The sequence below is a fragment of the Apteryx mantelli genome, chromosome 3, assembly GCF_036417845.1.
Source record: "Apteryx mantelli isolate bAptMan1 chromosome 3, bAptMan1.hap1, whole genome shotgun sequence".
Taxonomy (NCBI): domain Eukaryota; kingdom Metazoa; phylum Chordata; class Aves; order Apterygiformes; family Apterygidae; genus Apteryx; species Apteryx mantelli.
Window position 1 is genome coordinate 39,592,468 of NC_089980.1, and position 19,564 is coordinate 39,612,031.

The following is a 19,564-nucleotide window of genomic DNA, read 5'->3' on the forward strand; positions in this document are numbered from 1 at the left end:
TAACATCTCTGAATAGCAGATCCTAGTTATCTCTTGATGTACATCCAACTTGAGGTAGTTCTGGTGATGCTGGCTTCTTGGTTTTTCACTTCTTGCATTTTAAAATTGTGAAATATTTTTTCTTCTTAAGATCCTTCACTGAAAAATACCAGGTAATTGGAAAGACTGTAATTAAATAGATGAGATAATTATAGAGGTCATCAGTAGAGAAGGTTATAGCTAAGACTGCCAAAGTGCTTCAGCTCTCAATTTCTTGTACTCTTAATTTTTCTATTCAGTCACCTATTGAGATGAAGTTTTTCTACCTAATTCTCATTTGACCTGAGTAGAAATCATCACGTCAGTGATGATTTTTCAGTTATGAGAGACTTGATGAAATCTCATAAATAAATAAATAAATGCAAATAATAAGAATTACTGTTTTAACATACTGCAGCAGTTCCCCGAGTTCCACATTTTTCTCTCAACAATGGCCAAAGATAGAGGAAAATAAAATTCATTATTTCACCTTAGAGTAGGTTTTTTTCAGGAGTTAATGACCTTGAATCCTACAGTATGATAGTCCTTGCAATTTTTAATCTAATATCTCACATCTGCAAATGTCATTCATTCATTAGGTAATCAATATGAATATTGACAAAGCATTTTTTGCCTGCTGAAACACCTGTTCTGTTGTCAGCTTTCAACAATGTGTTATAAAAGGAATATACAACTTCATTTATTCTATTCTCTGAATTTTACAATGAATTGTCTTTATGTTTCTGTTCCTCTGGAAGCTCTTCAGACAGGAATTATTTTTACCTGTGTGTGGAAATCATGGACTATATCAAATAAATAATGATTGTTACATAAGAATGAGAAAACTACAGTTAGTTCTTTAAAAGGTGATTTATAGTTTTACATAACTGAGATTTTTGGCTTTAGTTCTCTTAAAATGCACTGGTCTTTTGAAAGTGCATGTCTTCCACCTTTGTAAGCCAGACTTAGAACTCCCCAAATCAGCAGTCACTTGCAGCGTGTCTTTCATGTCCCAGTGTTTCTGGTCTTCTGACTTCAAACTTTTACTTTAAAATCAATCTTCATGAAAACTCATTCTTTTATCTGTTCTTTGTTTATAGTTTGCACTTGCGTAGTCCACAAGAGATGCCATGAACTTATAATAACAAAGTGTGCTGGCTTAAAGAAGCAGGAAACTCATGATGAGGTAAATATTTATACAATAAATTTTCTAGATAAAACTATTTCTTTCATCTGTTCAAATTAGCACCATCTCCTCCATTTAATCAATAAATGTTATAGAGGGTTATTGTGCCTTCTGATCTTTTTGTAATATAGCATTTACTTTGTAATGACAGATTACCAAAACAGTTTCATTTACATGGGAATTATTGTAAAGCAGTTTGTTCTAGTTAGTAAACTTTTTATAACATCTGAATGCTCAGTTAAAGTTTCAATGAGTTCCATCTCCGTCTTTTCATTTTTAACCTTCTCCTTTTCCAAGTTAAATGAGCTTTGTCATTTGTATTCAAAAGAAGCAGGATCAGACCCTTTATCCCTTAACTGCATTTTGTGTGGCTGAGTCAGTAGCAGATGATAGTACATGGAGTATGCTCGGGTATCTTATGTCAGCATGAAAGACTACCCAGAAATTGTTCACCAAAGCTTACCTCAACAAAGACTGCATCCAAACTGTCGAAACGTAGAACAAAAGTCATATGTGCACTGAAGAAGACCCATGGCTATTATATAACAAGACAGTAGTGATAACACAAGGTACTGCATAGCTAACAGGTTTTTCAGCATAATTGCTTCCTATCTTTAGTAAGCTTTTGTATATGAAGGGAATTAACTCAATATGGGCTTTATGATATTGTGCATTTAAATAAATGAGGATATCACCTGAAAACTAGATGAGCTGTCTTTGGAACAGTACTCTCAGGGAGATAAATACATCCGCAAAGGACAGATATTTTGCATCAGAATACGAAATAAAGCAATCCATTCACGTGGTTAAAGGTCTGTCTCAGCTAAGATGGCCTTCTAGGCTTGCTTAGTAAAAGCATGCTAATTTTTCTAGACAGCAGGACACGAGGGAGTAATGTGACTACAGTCATACTGAGCTTCTTCAGGCTGCTCAGCTTTAATGTCTTAAGTATTTTTGTGTAGCTGGGTTGATAGGACAGAGTTGTGTGTGGGGAGGGGTGTTGTTTTTTACAACTTTAGCCCTCAGCTGTAGCCAGTGAATCTTATAGGGAAGTTGTTTGTTTGTTTGTTTTTGTTTTAATGGAAAAGCTAATCAAAGCTCACTGTCCTCACCATACTGTGAGGCCCTACTATCTTTCACTGTCTTTCACCACAGAAAAAACTAGGGTAAAAAGAAAAAGTACAGAAAAAAAGTGCAGGAAAAGTACATTTCTGTGTTTCTTTTTTTTAAAATCCTACGTTTATAGATCTGAAAAAGCATAGTAAGGGGTTAGAGCTGTGTGTACAGCCATTATTGCAACTTTGAATTTGTCTAGATGCTTAACAGATCCCATTCTTCCCATGCAATTCACTACCTTTTTTCATACTAGAAGCACTCTTGAATTTCTGGTTTACAACCAAGAAGTACTGTATTTTAAGTCTGAAAGTTGATCTCTTGCATAGAATTGTGATACAGGACTGTATCTGGCTAGTCCAGTTTTTGAGTAGTACCCAGTGTCCACAGGAAGATATAAAATCTTGCTTAGATTTATATATTCCCAGGCTCCAGACTGGTGGAAGCTTGTATGGTTTGCTGATACAATGCTCTCATTGTTTAGAAGGGGTGCTAGATCACTGGAGGGAAGCCAGCAGTAATAGGAAAGGGAAGGAAAAACATCAAAATAAATCTCTTGCTATACGGTGGCCACCATAAAAACTTGTCAATGACATCCTTTAATTAGTAAGTAATCATACCTTGGAGTCCCTGAATGTAACAATTTCTTTTTATCATTTTCCTAACCTAAAGAACAGTGGGATACAAAAAAGTAATGGGTTGTGATATATTTCTCTTTCTTATTCCTGTGTTAGCTCTGCCTCCTGCTCCTTATATAATTGGGAGTGACTTCCTTGCCTTCCACATTAACAGATCTTTCCTGATAGCTAGGTATTTGTTTTTCCCAGGAGTACTAGGAAGTAGACTTTAGTCTTTATCTCTTGGAGAACAGCATCCCTTCCCCTTCTTTTTCCCAAATAAAATAGTGAGAACTCTGGGGCTGGAGCATATGTAATAAAAATATCATCATTTGAGCACAGACTTATTTCATCTTGTCTGACTTCTCCAGGGTTTCAAAATATAACAGGGCCTCAGTGTACACTGATTATAAAAAGATTAATTAGAATGAAATATGCCATGCTTTCCTTTTTCAGCAAGTGGGATCCCAGCGTTTTAGTGTCAACATGCCTCACAAGTTCAGCATTCACAATTACAAAGTGCCCACCTTCTGTGACCACTGTGGTTCATTGCTCTGGGGTCTTTTGAGACAAGGTTTACAATGCAAAGGTAAGGATTACCACTTCAGAGCTTTTCTTTGTTTCTGTGTGAATGCAGTAGACTTGGAAAGGCCTTCCCTATTGTAATCAAAACATATGCTACTCCCATAAAACCGTTCTGTCCTTTCTAGGATGTACAGAAATTAATAGAAAGCAAACAGCAGAATGTTGTGGGGATTGCCATCGTGGCAAGATGCAATGCCAGCCAATGAGGGATGTAGACAACAAAGGTGCAGAAACAAATCCTGCGCTGGCTGCTGTGTAGTTTTACTGCCACACAGGAAATTAGAAGTTGACATAAAATTAGGAGCGTGACAATTTACATCCCATCAGCTCATATGCCCTGTATGTTTTCAGGGTTGTAGTGGTGGTTGTTAAACTTCTGAAATTATTATTCTGGTAGGGCGCCTTATGCACTACTACTTTACACCGCTTTTTTCCCTTAACATCATCTTCAAAAATGACTATATGTATTGAAGGCTAGGCAGAACGAATGTTGCGTGATATCCAGAAGATGAGGTGTTTTTTTATCTAGCTAAATCATGCATCGTGATAGTCTGCCTAACCCCTCTATTCAGAAAGGAAAGGATTCATAGTGTTCTGTAGCTCGTGGACTATATATACTGGACTATGTATGAAGTTTCTGAAAGAAACTAACAGAAATAGTTGGATACATATTTCCATGTTTCAAGCAGAGATATATATTCTAAAATGGGGAGAAAACAGTATACACACTTGCAAAGAAATTGCATGTTTTTAAAATAGTGAAAAAAAAGCTGTAATTAGTGTGTTTATGCTAATGATGTCTTGAAGATTATGTCAGATCCTTAGGAAGTAGTATCTAATGGAATTATAAACATTTTCATATTATGACACCTTTATGAATAGGTAGGTTCGTCTTCATAAATACAAAAAAGACTTTATGTGCCCTTCTAAGGGGCAGAAACACTGAGTCATGTATATAGAAAACCCTGTAATCTATTAATAAAATTTATCTTTTGCAGTTATTTGAGATAAGACATAATTATAGGTGAATTATTTGTGACCTAATGTTTCAAGTCACAAATTGCTGACCAACAAGGGAAGGAAGAAGATTGTCTCATGGCAAAGTGATACATGATAAAGAGCATTCTGAAGTTTAAGCTTTCCCTTGTGGTTCTAGCTAGTGCTCAGTGATATAATGTCAGACTTGAAATACTGTTGCTTCACTCTTATTAAAGATTTTGTTCAAAAGCTATCTTAATTATAGTGGAGCTATATTCAGAGATTTTTGAATTAAACCTGATTCCTTTGCTCTTTAATTTTTAATCAACATACTGGCTCACTTTCTGTTAACTGTAGGAAACAATGTATGTCTCGTGTATGAATATACAGTGTAGGAGATGTGTACAAACAATAGTTCAGAGAGCCTACGTTACTTTCCATATGGTCATAAAATTTGTACCTACAAAATATGGCATGGTCTGCATGAAATGTAGAACTCATCCAAGCTGGAAATGTAATTTTCCCTGTGCTTTGTTTTCTCTCTTAACAAGCGTCGAACAATGCTTCCTTCTTCAGAGATGTACTTGCATGTCCAGTGCTCTAGCATCATGAGAAGTGTATTCCAGAGAATTATTCTTCTTGTATTTTTTCACTGCTTATTCTTGTACTACTTTTTACAAAACATTTGCATGGAGTTGGAGTATACAAAATTTTCCTGCTTTCCCTATTTCAAGCGGTTCAATTCCTATACACCTGCTATTATGGGTCTCAAGTCAAATATTTAACTTGCCACTAAGCTTTGGTCATCGGATACTCTTGCCTTGAAAATATGATGTGTAGCAATTTCTTCTTGCTATTCTGGTGAGCAGAAAGGTACTCGAAAATCAAAGGCACCTGCTTTCTGAAGTGCTTATGGTTACCTCATAAATAATGCCTATGTGCATGGCTGTTTTTAATCTCCGTTTTGTTTAAAATTCTGTTGAAACCTTTGTTGACTAACAATATAATAAAAATATAGCTTTATAAATACATACTTTTTTTATATTTTTGGTCTAATGAAAGTAATGAAGTGAGAAATTTGACCGATTGAGTGTTAATATAGTACTTTATTACACTTGGGAGTTTTGCTTTCTTTATGCCTTGTTCCACAAGAGGGCAGTGAAGTCTAAGATAAAATGTGTTCTCTGGCTCCGTACAAGGTCATTCTGTGCTGTTTGTAATGGATCAGAGGTATTCTCCCCCACACCGGGAAGCAATGAAACTTTTTTTCCCCTACTAATATACTAGCAAAGGTATTTAAGAGAAAGACATTAGTAAATGGATTGTGATCTAAAGACAGAGGCAGTTTGATAGTGCCATAGACTTCTTCTAATAAAACACTCTTGATTTTATGCCTGCCTACAGCAGGAGTTAATCTTCTTGAGTAAAATAGAGTAAGAGGCATTAATATATGAAGGACTTATGTTGCTCTGACAGAATGAGAGCAGTGAATGGTTAAAATCTAAGCTCTGAAAGTTTTTTTCTAGTTCAAATTCTATTTAAGATTTACAGAATCATTAGATGTTTTCTTTTGTTCCTGTATCTGTTCTTTGGACTGTCTGAAACCACAGTTCTGTATTTTCATAGCAGAAGAATGGTAACCAGGTTAATAATTTTATATTTCCATTCTAAGTGCCATTGTAAATCCAACTAAATATTTTTCTACTGAAATTGTATTGTGTTTGAAAAAGATATTGTTAGGTCCAATAAGGTCTGATCTAAGTAAGACAAAATGCATGCTAAGGTAATATTCAATTTACTTAAGATTTTTTTTCTGACACATTTCATTGCAGTTTGCAAGATGAATGTACATCGACGCTGTGAAACAAATGTGGCACCAAACTGCGGAGTGGATGCTAGAGGCATAGCTAAAGTTCTTGCAGATCTTGGAGTCACTCCAGATAAGATTACTAATAGTGGGCAGAGAAGGAAAAAGGTAATTTAACTATTTAGTGTTACATAAAAAATGAGATAAACCTGATTTCATTGTCACTTTAATAGTTGGAGCGGAATCCCACTCACTTGACTTGCACAACAATTTTTTTTGAAATCAGTGCAGGACTAAGATTTTGGCTCTTGATTTATAAGTGCAGATCATCTATTCTGAAATTCATTGTGAAATTTATTTTGATCTGGTAGAGTTTTGCAAACCTGGAGACTATATAACCTGGAAAAATTTACTCTTTTTAATTGAAGAAGAGGTTTTGACAGAAAGACAAGGTTTGGCACGACCATTTGTAAAAGCATCAATGACTGTTTGTCTCAGAATTGGTGTGGAATAATTGATTGGTTGAGACACTACACCACTCCCATGATATTGTTCATAAATGCTGATAAATGACCAGTATGCTGACTCTCATAAAGAGGAACTGTTTGCCAGATGCTGGTTCCAGAGTTAATTGGATCCAGAGTTATCGTCACTGTTATAGGAAGAACTAGGCTGTTGTTCTTGGAACAAAAAGTATAGGTCACCTTGGGTACTTCCAATTTGATGGAACTATTCTGATTTCATAATGTGTATCCTGGATCAGAATTTGACCACACTTTCTATCTGTGTTTGCACGGTTGTGACAACAAAACCATTGCTCATGAACAGAAATAGAGAAATTTTACCATATTTTCATAAAATATTGTCTCTCTGTTCTGCTGTAGCTTCATTTTCCTGGTTATTGCACCCTTGGGCCCTCTGTACACTCTTTGAAAATTATACAGAAACATAGAAAACTCAGAAATAAATAAAATGAACTGTAACTCCTGAGAAAGCAAATTGCCATGTTCTTAGTACATTAGTTAGTTTGCAGTGCTTGCTGATATTTAATGTAGTTAAATGTATTTACCAGACAGATTTCTACACAGGCCCAGGGTGGCTATTCAAAAACTTTCCTGCTCACTGAATATGTTTATTACATTTAATTCACCTTAAGAACTTAGGTTTCTCTGAATTTCTGTCTCTTTCTCTGTTTATATTCTGGTCTGTGTTTGAAGGGATGCCATGTATTGTATGGGTTGAGGTCTAGCCAGTGAGATTCATCAAGGCTAGAACATCTTCAGTTTCCTTCATGCTTTCTACCTGTGAATTAATGTTGTTAAATTAAATTTCCTCTTGGCACTCTGCTCTGGAGGATCTCATTGCTGAGTACTCCTTTTGGAATTGTTCTTAGCTAATTGCAGGTGCAGAGACTCAACAACAAGTTCCTGGAACCGCATCAACAGAAGATGATAGGTCAAAGTCAGCACCAACTTCTCCATGTGATCAAGGTTGAATCTCTTTTCTTATTTCCCAGCTGACATATAATGTTTTAATATCCTTGACTATAAAGAGTAAAATTGCTATTGCAATCAGCTCCAGCCTTTGTAGATCCAAATCAAGCAAGTAGTTACCACCAAAAAACAGAGCATCTACTAAGAAAGTTATGAAATGTGAAAAACTTTTAAAAAGGCCTGCTTCTTGTTTCATTTAAACCTGTAAAATTAAATGGCTTTCAAAGTTAAAATTATAAAACAGTCATCTTAACATATTGCTAATTTTACTGAATGAGTCTTTGCCTCACTAAATGCCTTTACATAAGGAGAATATTCTATTGTAAGTGCAGGAACATTTTAGATAGTACCATGGATCCTGAGCAAGCCTTTATTTATCTGAAGGATAGCTAGTAAGTTTTTGAGATGAAACTGTCTTCTTGCAATTCCTTGTTGAACATCTGTGAAAAAAACAACTTCCATCTGATTAGGCTATCCTAGAATGTCTGTGTGGTCTTTAGAGATAACGATGAAGACACGAAGATGGTTTTATGAAGATAAAACCATGTTTCTTGTCAGTCATTCTTTTCATGCATTCATTTGGAAACAAATATTGTAATCCTCAATGATATGACCTGATTTTATTGAACTGAACAGCCTGACTGACAGAATGCATATGTCAGCAGCACTTCTAGAATCTGGTCTGCTTTATGTTTTTAAAAATCAGGTAGTGTATGAGGTATCTTATGTACCATCCTGTGTATACAATGGTGTATGAAAAATCTTCTTTACATCAAGAGATAGGGAGGCACATACTTTTGTGTCAAATTCTTGGCAAATTATTTACAGCTGAGAGATTTCTCACCCTTATTTTGAGGGGGAAAAAAACTTCCAAAGCTCCATGACAATACCTACTGTAAGTCTCTGAGACCAGAACTAATTTTAAGTTTTCAGCCTTTTGGTTTCACAAACAACTTTTTGGTTAAATAATATTTTGGAAGTATCTGAGGTTTTGGTTAAAATAAGAACAATGAAGATATCTAAATTCTATTTAAATTCCACTTTTGTATTTGGCCAGGGAAGTTGTTGCTTCCAAGGCCATAAGGAGGAAGCACTATGTAAGAGCTTGAGGCAGTCACTGAGGTCCACTAGGACTCACTGTGCTTAACCTTTAGAAAGCTTCAGAACCATTTAGCAGATCTACAATTGCTGCTTGAAGCAGCACTCGTAAGTGGTCAAATACTTTATTGGTGGGTGTCTGATAAGAACTGGAGCTGAGTAAGATGCTGCAATCACATTGTCTTCAAGTAGGACTGGGACGCCCAACTATCCTTTGAACTTTTGAAGATCCAACTATAAAATACTTAAGCAGGAAGATGAGTAAGTGCTTCAGGAAGACAGGGGTATCAATGTAAAACAAAGTACTGCTCTGTGGTGCAGGAACACCCCAAAATCCCCGAAATAACTATTTGGCCACTACTCTGACTTATCTTTCAAGTGTTGGATGTGTCATTCTCTTAGGATCTTTTTAAAAGGCCACGCTTCCTGTTACAGCAGGTTCTTGGCTGGTTACTGTAAGATGGAGAAGTAGTTTGTTAAATATGTATTCTTAGCCAAAGAATGCACTATATAGCATTCAAGAATGCTGATTAGAAAAGGTGGGAGATTCAGGATGGATGTCCCCACCCAAAACTGATATGGGACAAGCCTGGTTTTCTAATGTTTAGTTAAAGTGAACACTTTTCCTCACATTTCCACAGAAATCAAAGAGCTGGAAAACAACATTAGGAAAGCATTATCATTTGACAATCGGGGAGAGGAGCACAGGGCAACAGCTACAACATCAACAGACAACCAGCTTAATAAATCTGGGGAGAATGGTGAAAATGGGGAGCTCAAACAAGCCCAGACCAAGCGAATAGGCCTTGAAGAGTTCAACTTCATCAAAGTATTAGGGAAAGGCAGCTTTGGCAAGGTGGGTAGCATTTTCTTTCTGGTGTGCAGGTTATTTTTGACTGTTCTGCTTTGAAAATATCGTACTGCTATTTAGAAAATGCTTCCACCCTAGTGGTTTCCTTCCATTCTTTACCCACTGGGTAAAAACAGCTTTTATTGTGAGTATCAGGAATATCAGCCTGCTGATCAATGGAATTTTCTGCACTTTAGGTCACTACAGTAACTAGATTCAAGCATTTTGAAATGACATATAATATTTCACTATTTCAGGCTATTAATAATGAAGTGAAGAATATACATACTGTTCAGCAAGGTATATAGTAGTGGTGAAGCAGGAAAAAGGAGCCAGGAGTTCATTTGCTCTCTAGATAATATCCAGTTCAAATTTACTCACTTCACAGAACAATTTATGTGTGTTTGTTTTTCCTCGGTGGGTGTGCTCAGTGCTGGAGGAAGCAGAACTCAAGCATTTCCACTCAGATCTGATGAGCAGAAGAAGCTTAGAGAGATGCTGAAAACACCATGTATGCTGCAAAGATGTAATTCACCAAATACCTTCCCACAATAGGGAATTGATGAGGGTGGAACAGAGCATAGGGCTTAAACCTTAAATAATAATAGCAGTTAAAATCGACAGCTTTAAAACTGCCAGAATTGTATGTGTGATTGTATATCATTACGTTCATCACACACAAAGTTTCCCTACCAAAAATGGGAATTAAAAGTGGGATACCAACTTACTTACTTTATTAGTTTTTGAGATCTCATTAACAGGCATTCATTAAGATATTTAAATAAGGAATAAAAAAATTTTATCCTCTGCATTCTTAACTAACAGATAAAATAGATACAGCTTTTCTCAAATCTAACAACTACCAGAGGTATCTTTTTCTAAAATTGCATTACTTAATTATATAGAATATGCAGTTTCATCTAGGCATGTATGTAGTTATCATTCCACTGTTATTTTTAAATCTCTTTATACTTCCAATGTATTAAAACACATATGAAACCCTGCATTTGTGATATGTTATGCATATATAAACATAATTTCTGTTTGTTTTAGGTCATGTTAGCTGAGCTAAAAGGTAAAGATGAAGTGTATGCAGTGAAAGTCTTGAAGAAAGATGTTATTCTTCAAGATGATGATGTAGATTGTACAATGACAGAAAAGAGAATTCTGGCATTAGCACGGAAACATCCATACCTAACACAACTTTACTGCTGCTTCCAAACAAAGGTAAGCTACATGAACCTTTTTCCAGTCTGCACCCAAAGAACAGTATTAGCTATTTCCAGAATAAAGGACAGCAACACAAAAAGTACAGCAGTATTTCTAAAACGTTTCTGAGATGATTCTGACATTTCAGCATTTCAGTAGGATTGAATAGAAGTGCTGGCTATTGTTAAATAGCATAAATACTATTACCTTGTAAATGCCAGGAGATGGCAGTAAATGAGTTTAAAAAAAAAAACACAACAAAACATAAGAAAAAAAGCTACTGAGGTGCCATTTTCTAGGTTTCTGGTGCACATTAATAGGGTGTATCATTTGTTGAAGCAGGCACAAATGTTAACAGCCATTATTCAGAGTAAAGATTCTAAAATGGTCATAGAAATGCTTTCTTGTTAATTCCATCAGAAATAAGGTTATGGCAGAACACTCATCTTGTCAATTTTCTTGTGCTGTGTAGTATATAAAATATTCAAAAAAGGAAAGAAACAGGTAAGTTGCTTTTCAAATAAGTTCCTATAACGGTAATGCTCTGCATGTGCTTGAACAACAGGCAGAAAGAGCTGAAAATAAGATCCTATTCCCACAGTATGTTTCTTGTTGGGTATCTTTCATATAGATTTCCTCTTTGTAGTACACGTTTTGGATTTGCTGCTTAAATGTAAGCAAATTTTTGGATGGTGCAGCTGACTGTCTGGGATTTCTGAACCTAATCAGTCTAAGTGCTTGAGACCCCTTGTGTTCACAAACTATTTCTGTTTTTCTTTTTAGCCTCTTATTTCTCTCTTGTCTTTCAGCAGAGCTGACAGTTTTTTATCTGGTATTTATAAGTCATCTGATTGTCCAGAAAGCTTTATGAACAAAAAATACACAATATGAATCTGTCTTGCAGATAGAATACCAGTTCTATACTATTGAATTTACTGAAGCATCCTTTATCTTTGAAGTGCCTGATAAAATGTTTACTATTTCAAAGCACTACGGTTTCAGCTTTAGCCTATTGAACTAAATATGTCATTCAGTTCAGTGGGACCAATTTTTGACCTGTAAGGAATAGGTTTAGACTTTTTCTATAAATAAATAGTATATACGTACAATATAAATAAAATAATTGAAAACAAGTTATTTTGCTTCACTTACCAGTCCTTTTATAGATTCAAACTCTTGGATTTATTTTTTTTAGTTAGAGATGATATTTGAGCATTTGAGTCAATTTAACTGAAGCAGAAGTTTGGCAGATTAAATGAATAATGTATTTGGCCTATTACACCAAATTAAGAGTTAGTAGTAGTGTGTGTGTACAAGCGCATGCACGTGTATGTAAATATCTATATATTGCTAACCAGTCACAAAGTATAATCAAAATGCATATGGCACAAATGAGCAATTGCAATAATTAAATGTATAAATTACAAAAAAATTGCAACTAAAAGATTTTTAAGCAGAATTGTCAGAAAAGATAAATATGGCAGTGGGAAAGCCATAGGAAAATGATTAATAGGATTAAGATTATAGTGTGTTCAAATATTCAAATGCAAATATTTAAAGTGATTTTACAGTTTTTAAAATAGCAAATGCATTAGCTTTTTATATGCTTTGAAGTTGACACAAAAAATGGCCCAGTAAGGTATATAATAATCTTACATCTCCGACTTATGAAGTATGTTTCATTCATTCACACTTTCATTTAATTTTAATATATATGTGAACATGTAATTTAAATGTTTTAAAATATTATTTTAAAAGATACTATTGTAAATGCACATATTATTTAAAACAAAGAAAGTGGTAGAAAGATAGTACTTGGGGTAAGGCATAAACTCTGTGAACAGAGAGGGATCTCCAGGACTAAAGCAGACCACACTCCCTGAAATGTAAATAAATATATCACCAGCCTGACATGAATCATGTAGCAGAACATCAGTAAAGATTACTTTTACATAAAGTGAATTATGCCAGAAGGTTCTTCTGCTACTTCTCTGGTTTCCTGGAGTTTTCTTTCCCTTTGTATTTCTCATCTGTTCTCCCCTCTTTTATATCATGCTTTTTGTCTGATCCTCCCTACTTTCCAAAGCTGTTTTTCAGAATAAGACATTGAGAAGTTCCTCTCACACCATCTTCCCTCTTCCCAAAGAGGCCATCTCTTGACCAGACAAACTGAGCTTCTTCACTGTTGCAGTGTAGTTTGTGGTTTTGCTTGAACTGAGATGAATTGATAGGTAATTTATGTTAGTAGTTAGAGTTATAAGTAGTCCAAAATAGAGTTAGAAACAGTCAAAAGACCCTTATCAAGCAAGCAAAACTACACGTAGTGATGCACAATCAAATTAAAAGAACACAGTTGAAAAATTGGAGGGTTTTTTGAGCATGGCCTAGGAACAGTTTACAAGGAACTCTTATAAATAAAAAAACCCTCCAAAACATATTTATGAATGTCAACAAATGAAAATCTACCAAGTAAATTAGTCATTGAATTATTTGCTCAGGTTCAGTGGAAAAACAGATAGAGAAACTTGCTTGAACAAACATGGTCCATAGTAAAAATAGCTTTACTGAGACAAAGGCTATTGTACAATAGACTTTAAAAGGTGTTTGACAGTAGCGTCTTGTTACTTATGCTGCAATTGTATGCAGTGCCATGGCTGACTGCATGTTGCAGAACTAGTCCCTGAAGTGATCATGCTGGAATTAAATTTTACATTTCAAGTAGAAATTATTTGTCGTATACACCCTGACTTAATGGAAAGATTGGCTCTGTATTCATTGCCAAAGCACTCAACAGGTTGGCTTTCTGTATGTAATGAGATTACTTGCTTTGTTCCTCTTGCACAAAGATATAAATGTATGAGTTTGACTTTATATGTTACAGTGTTTTCCTTGAGTAATAAAGTGAAGACATTGCAGAAAAGTTGCCTAATATGCTTTGTGCAGTAAGTATGGTTCAGTATTATTTTATTTTCGTAAAGCAGACTTTTCATTAGTATCATTTTTTAAATTATATTATTATTATCATCAGGACAAGTGAGGGATCCTGTTTAAAATTATCTTGGAATTCAGAAATCATGCCAAATAATGGCTAATAACAGCATACCTTTATATACTAATGTGTTTTAGCCCTACATCTCTGAATTTACTTTTAGCAGTCTCATGCAGCTTTTTGATAGTGCAGATTAAAATTCTGCAAATTACAGATATTGGGATCAAAACCAGTTTATGCACATCACTATTTTAAATACAAGAATAATTCCACTGAATTCAGGATTAGCACTATAGTCTTAGTGTGGCCTCAGTTCAGCAAAATATTTCTGTTTGAATAAAAGCACATACTTTCACTCAGTCTCAAAGCTGTGCACGTTTAAAAATTTTCCTGAGTATGACATGTGCTTTTCAGAAATGGAGCCTTCAACTGAAGAACTAAGAAAATTTTAAAACTTTATATAAAAGTTCAGTTCCATCTCTTGTTCAATTAGCTCAGTAAGATGGGTCTATATTGAACAGGGAAAATGTAAAGTTTCAGAACTGTGAAACTTAGCCTTTTTTAATGGGAAGTTCAGATTATACAGAAGGTAGGTATGTCTATCTTCACTTTATGCCTCCTGTCCCCATATCAACCTTTTTCATAGTACTTATAATTTTATAGACCTCTACCGTATGTTATATATGTATATACACCTTACAATTTATAATTAATTATCCTAATAAATACTTTAGGAAGGATTTTTTTTAAGTAGTAGGAAGGATTTTTTTACGTATATAAGACAGTGAATTTTTTTTAGGGTAATTCATTATAAATTTAGAAGAATAGAGAGCTACTGCTTTAACATCTACTATTTATTTTTTATCCAACTCCATGGAATTTGTTAAATTTTGAGAATAGTGCTCTACTGTACTTTAAAGATGACTGCCTTCAACAAAATTGCTTTGTACACATACATGACCAAGCACAGAGCAGTCTCCTTGTTGAAGACACTCATAACTTCTAAAGGACCCTTAGCATTTCTATTTCTATTAGAGAAAACAATTATTTGAGCAAATGTTAGAAAAAATCGGGCAGGTTACTAGAGATAGAGTTATCGCAGTCATGAGAACAGATTTTTTTTTCCCCCACAATGACTACATGTTAAAAGCAATATGTGTATTCACGGTGCATAGTTCCTGAGCTGACCTGCATGACCATTCATTTTTTTCCCATGTTCCAGTGCTATTAGGTAGAGATTAGCCACAGGATGGTGGCAGAACTGAAGGACATGTAGGAATTGGCTGTACTGACATTATTTCCAGCATGTGGATCACTTAGCTATGACATTGTACCTAGCTGATTTACGACTGGTTTATCCTAGACTGTGCGTGCTGTGGCTCAGGTACCATTCCTTTCTGTGCCTTTGCACTGTATCTAGCGCACTTTGAGTATTGTTGGAAGGCTATTGTTTATGAAACTATCATTTAGGAGATTTTGTATCAGCTTCCAGCTGTCGTGATGCTCCTTTGTGATTTAGGCATATCACTGAACCTCTTTCTGCCTCAGACCTCCCTTTGTAAAAACCAAAAGTAATCAGTCCTTCTTCTACTCGTGGTTTGAATTTGAATGTTTCCAAGGAGGGTTTGGAAGTCCAGTAGTACAATAATACAATTATGCATGAGGATCAATATGGAAAAGGGGAACATTGCAAAAGGTGTAAACTGGAGTTAAATTTTTTTAAGGAAGTGCCTTGTTTTATTTGTGTAAGAAAATGTAGTGCAGCAAGAGGAAGGATATCATACCTTTCTTTAGTCATGACTTTTAATTTATTTAAGAAGAATCATCTTAGTATGTGACCAAAACTCTCTTTGATAATGTAAAAGCAAGTTTTATTTCTCTTAAGTGTACTTGTAAAAAAAAAAAAAAAAAGGTAAATGTCCTGTGTAATAATAGCTCAGAGTAGTGCCATTTATGATACACAGTGCAAATTAACCTAACTCACTGGCCAGTGTTACATTCATCTGGGACTAATCAGAGCTTATAATCCATTTTATCTGGTATTCTTGTGCTTTCGTTGCTAAGCAGCTAAAGCCATTATGCAGATATTGCTATATGGGTGTAATCAGGTTAGCACAAGTTTGCATTGCCTTTTATTACTGATTAGTGTCAAATTAGAACTTTTTAGGGCCCGATTCTGTTCATTATTATCCCTGCTTCAGTGGATTTGTACATGCATGAGTCAAAAGCTAAATTAGCCCTTGTATTTTTTAGTGCTAAAATGTTTTAATACGATTTCAGCATAAATTTATTGATTAAGATTTCATACTGGTAAGTGTTAACTGTGGTAAAAGTTGGAATAAAATGGTAGGGAAGCACACAGCAATGTTATTAATACAGTTTATATTATGCTACCTTTTTATATACATTTATATTTATAAATTATATTTAAACTTCATTTAAATATTTTATTTAAATATATTATTATATACATAAATGCACACAATTTATTTAATAACAGTTTTTTTATTCCTAACTGGTTTCAACAGGCAATTCACATCATAAGAAATTAAAATGAATTGATATTCACTCATGCTTCAGAATAACTCATCAAGCACTAGCAGTTGGGAAGAATGATATCTGGTGATGGCTCATGTATTGGACAGTCGAAAAGCCATGGAAATTTACTAAAGTTTGGCAGAATAAGGTTTCTCAAGAATTTTGGAACTATATACATTAAATTTAGGTAGCCTATTGACTGCTACACAGTATGAACGCATTGATTGCTATCAGTGTATTGTCTAAAAGTAGACACTGTGGTCAAAAATAGTTGGAATGGTGAAGCTTATGATTAAATACTGTAATCATTGTGTCTCACACACACAAGCCCCTGTTTCCAGCATGATGACCCGTTTTTGGGAAACTTGCTATTATGCTGCTCAGTTATTGCTAGCTGTTCTTGAAGGATTATTAAAGCCTGGTTAGCTCACTGAAGGGTCATTGTTCACATTAGTCCTTTTAGTGTTAAACTTCAAGTCAGGCTATTAGTGCAGTCAGACTCATCAAGGGCCCGTAGGAGAAATTACTCCTCCAGCATAAAGAAGGCATCAATCAGAAGAGTGTAAATGCTTCGCGTTCAGACAGGAAAGACTTTTATTTTGTGATGTTGCACCCAAACTGAACAGGACTCTTTCACACCCTCTCAAAGCTAGGGCTTGTTCCTAGTTTGCATGTATGAAAGTGAGTGCTGCAGCTGCAGCTCCACAGATTGCCTTGCTGTAACCGACTGGGGCCTCGACAACCCCAGGAATAGCCCTGATTCAGCATCTGTGGCCAGGATTCAGTGTAACTACAGTAGTGAAATAGATGAGTTTGCATTAGAGGTGGTTGCAGTAGATGAGGTGGAGTTTGCCTTGATTTTATTTGCACATTAGGGTTTTAGAGTTAACTAGACCATCTCAGTGGTAGCCAAACCCAAAATTCAGCTTCATGATTTTCTAGTAGATTTTATTCCTGATGTGATCATGTGTAGACAAGAGGTTTTTCAGATGACAGGTGGAGCTAAGGTGTGGACCTTTTGGGTACTGTTTTCATATCTCTTGGACAGATTACCTGGAACTACATACTGCACACTTTTCCTCTTGAGAAAAATTTGTTTCTCCAGTTGAGGCACATCTGAAGGGAGGAATTTTCAGAATATCTACCAGATGCTTTGCCAGCAAGTTTCCTGGCAAGTCTGTCTGTCTTGTATACCATGCTTTAGCAGAGATCAGGGGAGTCAGGGATATTGTCATCCAAACAGGGCAAAGGGGGAAGCAGACTTTGAATAGAACTTGAGTAGACATGTCATTTACTGGGTCTACAAAACCTCCATATCAACTTTGTGTTATGGCTGTTTTAACATCATGCTTGTTGATTCTTCATCTGGTATTCTTAATTTAACTTATCCTCATCCAGGAGGATAACCGAACAATGCTGCTTTAAATGAAATTCTTCAGGTTAAGGCTAGATCGTGGCTTTTAATTTAGCTTTGTCTTGGGAGAGAGGAGTGGGAAGAATATGGGTAATCCATCTTGTAGCAGCAGCCCTTGCAAGAAATGCGCCTGCTCAGTTTGCAGCAGGTCTAGCTGGCTAAGGTGGGGAAATACAGCTTCCCACTCCCCCAGGGATGGGGCTGCACTGCCACGCTCAGGCAGTGCTGTGCCATTACCGGCCTCCTATTGCTTGGCCCTGTGTCCACAGCATGCTAATCTGTTAGCTGTTTGCCACCTGGATCTGGCATGCATGGTTAAATAGGAATGGGAGAGAAGCTGAACTGCTGGAAGCCCTGTGAGGAGGCACTCTCTTGCCACAGCCATGTGCTATGATGTCTCCCTTTCTGTCCTTCGTCTACACCCAGGGCTGGACAGCATCCTCAGACAAGGTGCAGGATCTCCTCTGTTTGGACAGTAGAGCCCACAGTACACCACCTGCATGAACCCACTGGCCCTTTGTCCTGGCATTCAGACAGAGCAAAATCCTAAGGACCCTTTGCGCTTTTTGTTGTATTTTATAGCTGTATAGGACTATTCACAATTTGCCTCTCTTGGGTTCGATATAAAGATGAATTTGTTATGATGAAACCTATCTTCAAAATAGATGGAAACATAATGCTTACATGGTAGCTGTCAATTCCTTGTTTATGCTAGCTGATTGTTTAAAAAGCATTTGAAAGAAGGCCTGTTTCACTCCCAAGTGATTGTGGGAGACCATTTTACGCTGTGTTTGTTAGGTGTTGCTCTTACAAGTAAACAACTAACTCACCCAGAGGAAGACTCAGGAAAAAGGAAGCTGTACATAAAATTTGATTCTTCTGCAGCTTCTTTTCTAAATGCAGGAAATGATTCTCTCTGGGATTCATCTGGGCCCTTTAATACTTCTCTTTTTTGTTCAGTAACAACAGTAAGCTCAGTAAATGATAATTGTACACTAGAGAATTTCACCATGGGAAAGAAATTGAATTTACAGAACACTTGTTTTTGCATCTTCACCAAAATAGTCATTGTTTTTTTTAGCATGTGCTCCAAGTAATTATTTTAATTTGTTTTATCTCACATTTTAATATATTGTTATGGACCAGAGTGAAAAATTTTAGTTTTGGCATAGTGTGTATGGCGGACCAAACTTGGGTGCTGTATTATTTAAATTAGACTTTATCTCTGCTTCTCAAAACTGCATCATCAGTAGCTTATTTTTACACTGTTAAGGGGTGTGTGAGAAGATTTGCGGGAATCCAATTTATGCCATTTTGTGTCTGTTTTGAAGCTGTGTGTTAGCAGAAATACACAAACAAGCACACACTTTTTTTTCGCTGGCAGCAGAGTTTGCTGTTGCCTAATTCCAATGGGGTATGAGTAATCGTGCCTAGCCTACATTCTTGTGCTTATGTGTGGAGAAACAGAACGATGTAAACAGCTTCTTTGTGGTCCCATACAAGGTGGGCCCACGGCCATTGTATAACCTAGGAAGTATTCACTGTATTGTTTATCTCCTCAGAAAGATGACAAGCAATTTGATCCATAATGCCAACTTAGCAGTTAAGAGAAACGACTCTGTGGAGGAAAAAGTGGTGTCTCATTTGTGTGCCTGTGATTCCACCCTGC

At 35.9% G+C, this 19,564-nt stretch overlaps 1 protein-coding gene across 1 annotated transcript in view; it reads left to right on the forward strand.

The window, feature by feature from the left end:
* PRKCE (protein kinase C epsilon) overlaps nt 1-19,564 on the forward strand; it is a 301,961-nt gene that overhangs the window by 188,062 nt on the left and 94,335 nt on the right. The window contains exons 5-10 of the mRNA XM_013943872.2: nt 1,119-1,204; nt 3,391-3,523; nt 6,330-6,472; nt 7,698-7,794; nt 9,537-9,751; nt 10,799-10,972. Of these exons, the coding sequence (XP_013799326.1) occupies nt 1,119-1,204; nt 3,391-3,523; nt 6,330-6,472; nt 7,698-7,794; nt 9,537-9,751; nt 10,799-10,972 (848 nt within the window). The remainder of the gene's footprint in view (nt 1-1,118; nt 1,205-3,390; nt 3,524-6,329; nt 6,473-7,697; nt 7,795-9,536; nt 9,752-10,798; nt 10,973-19,564) is intronic.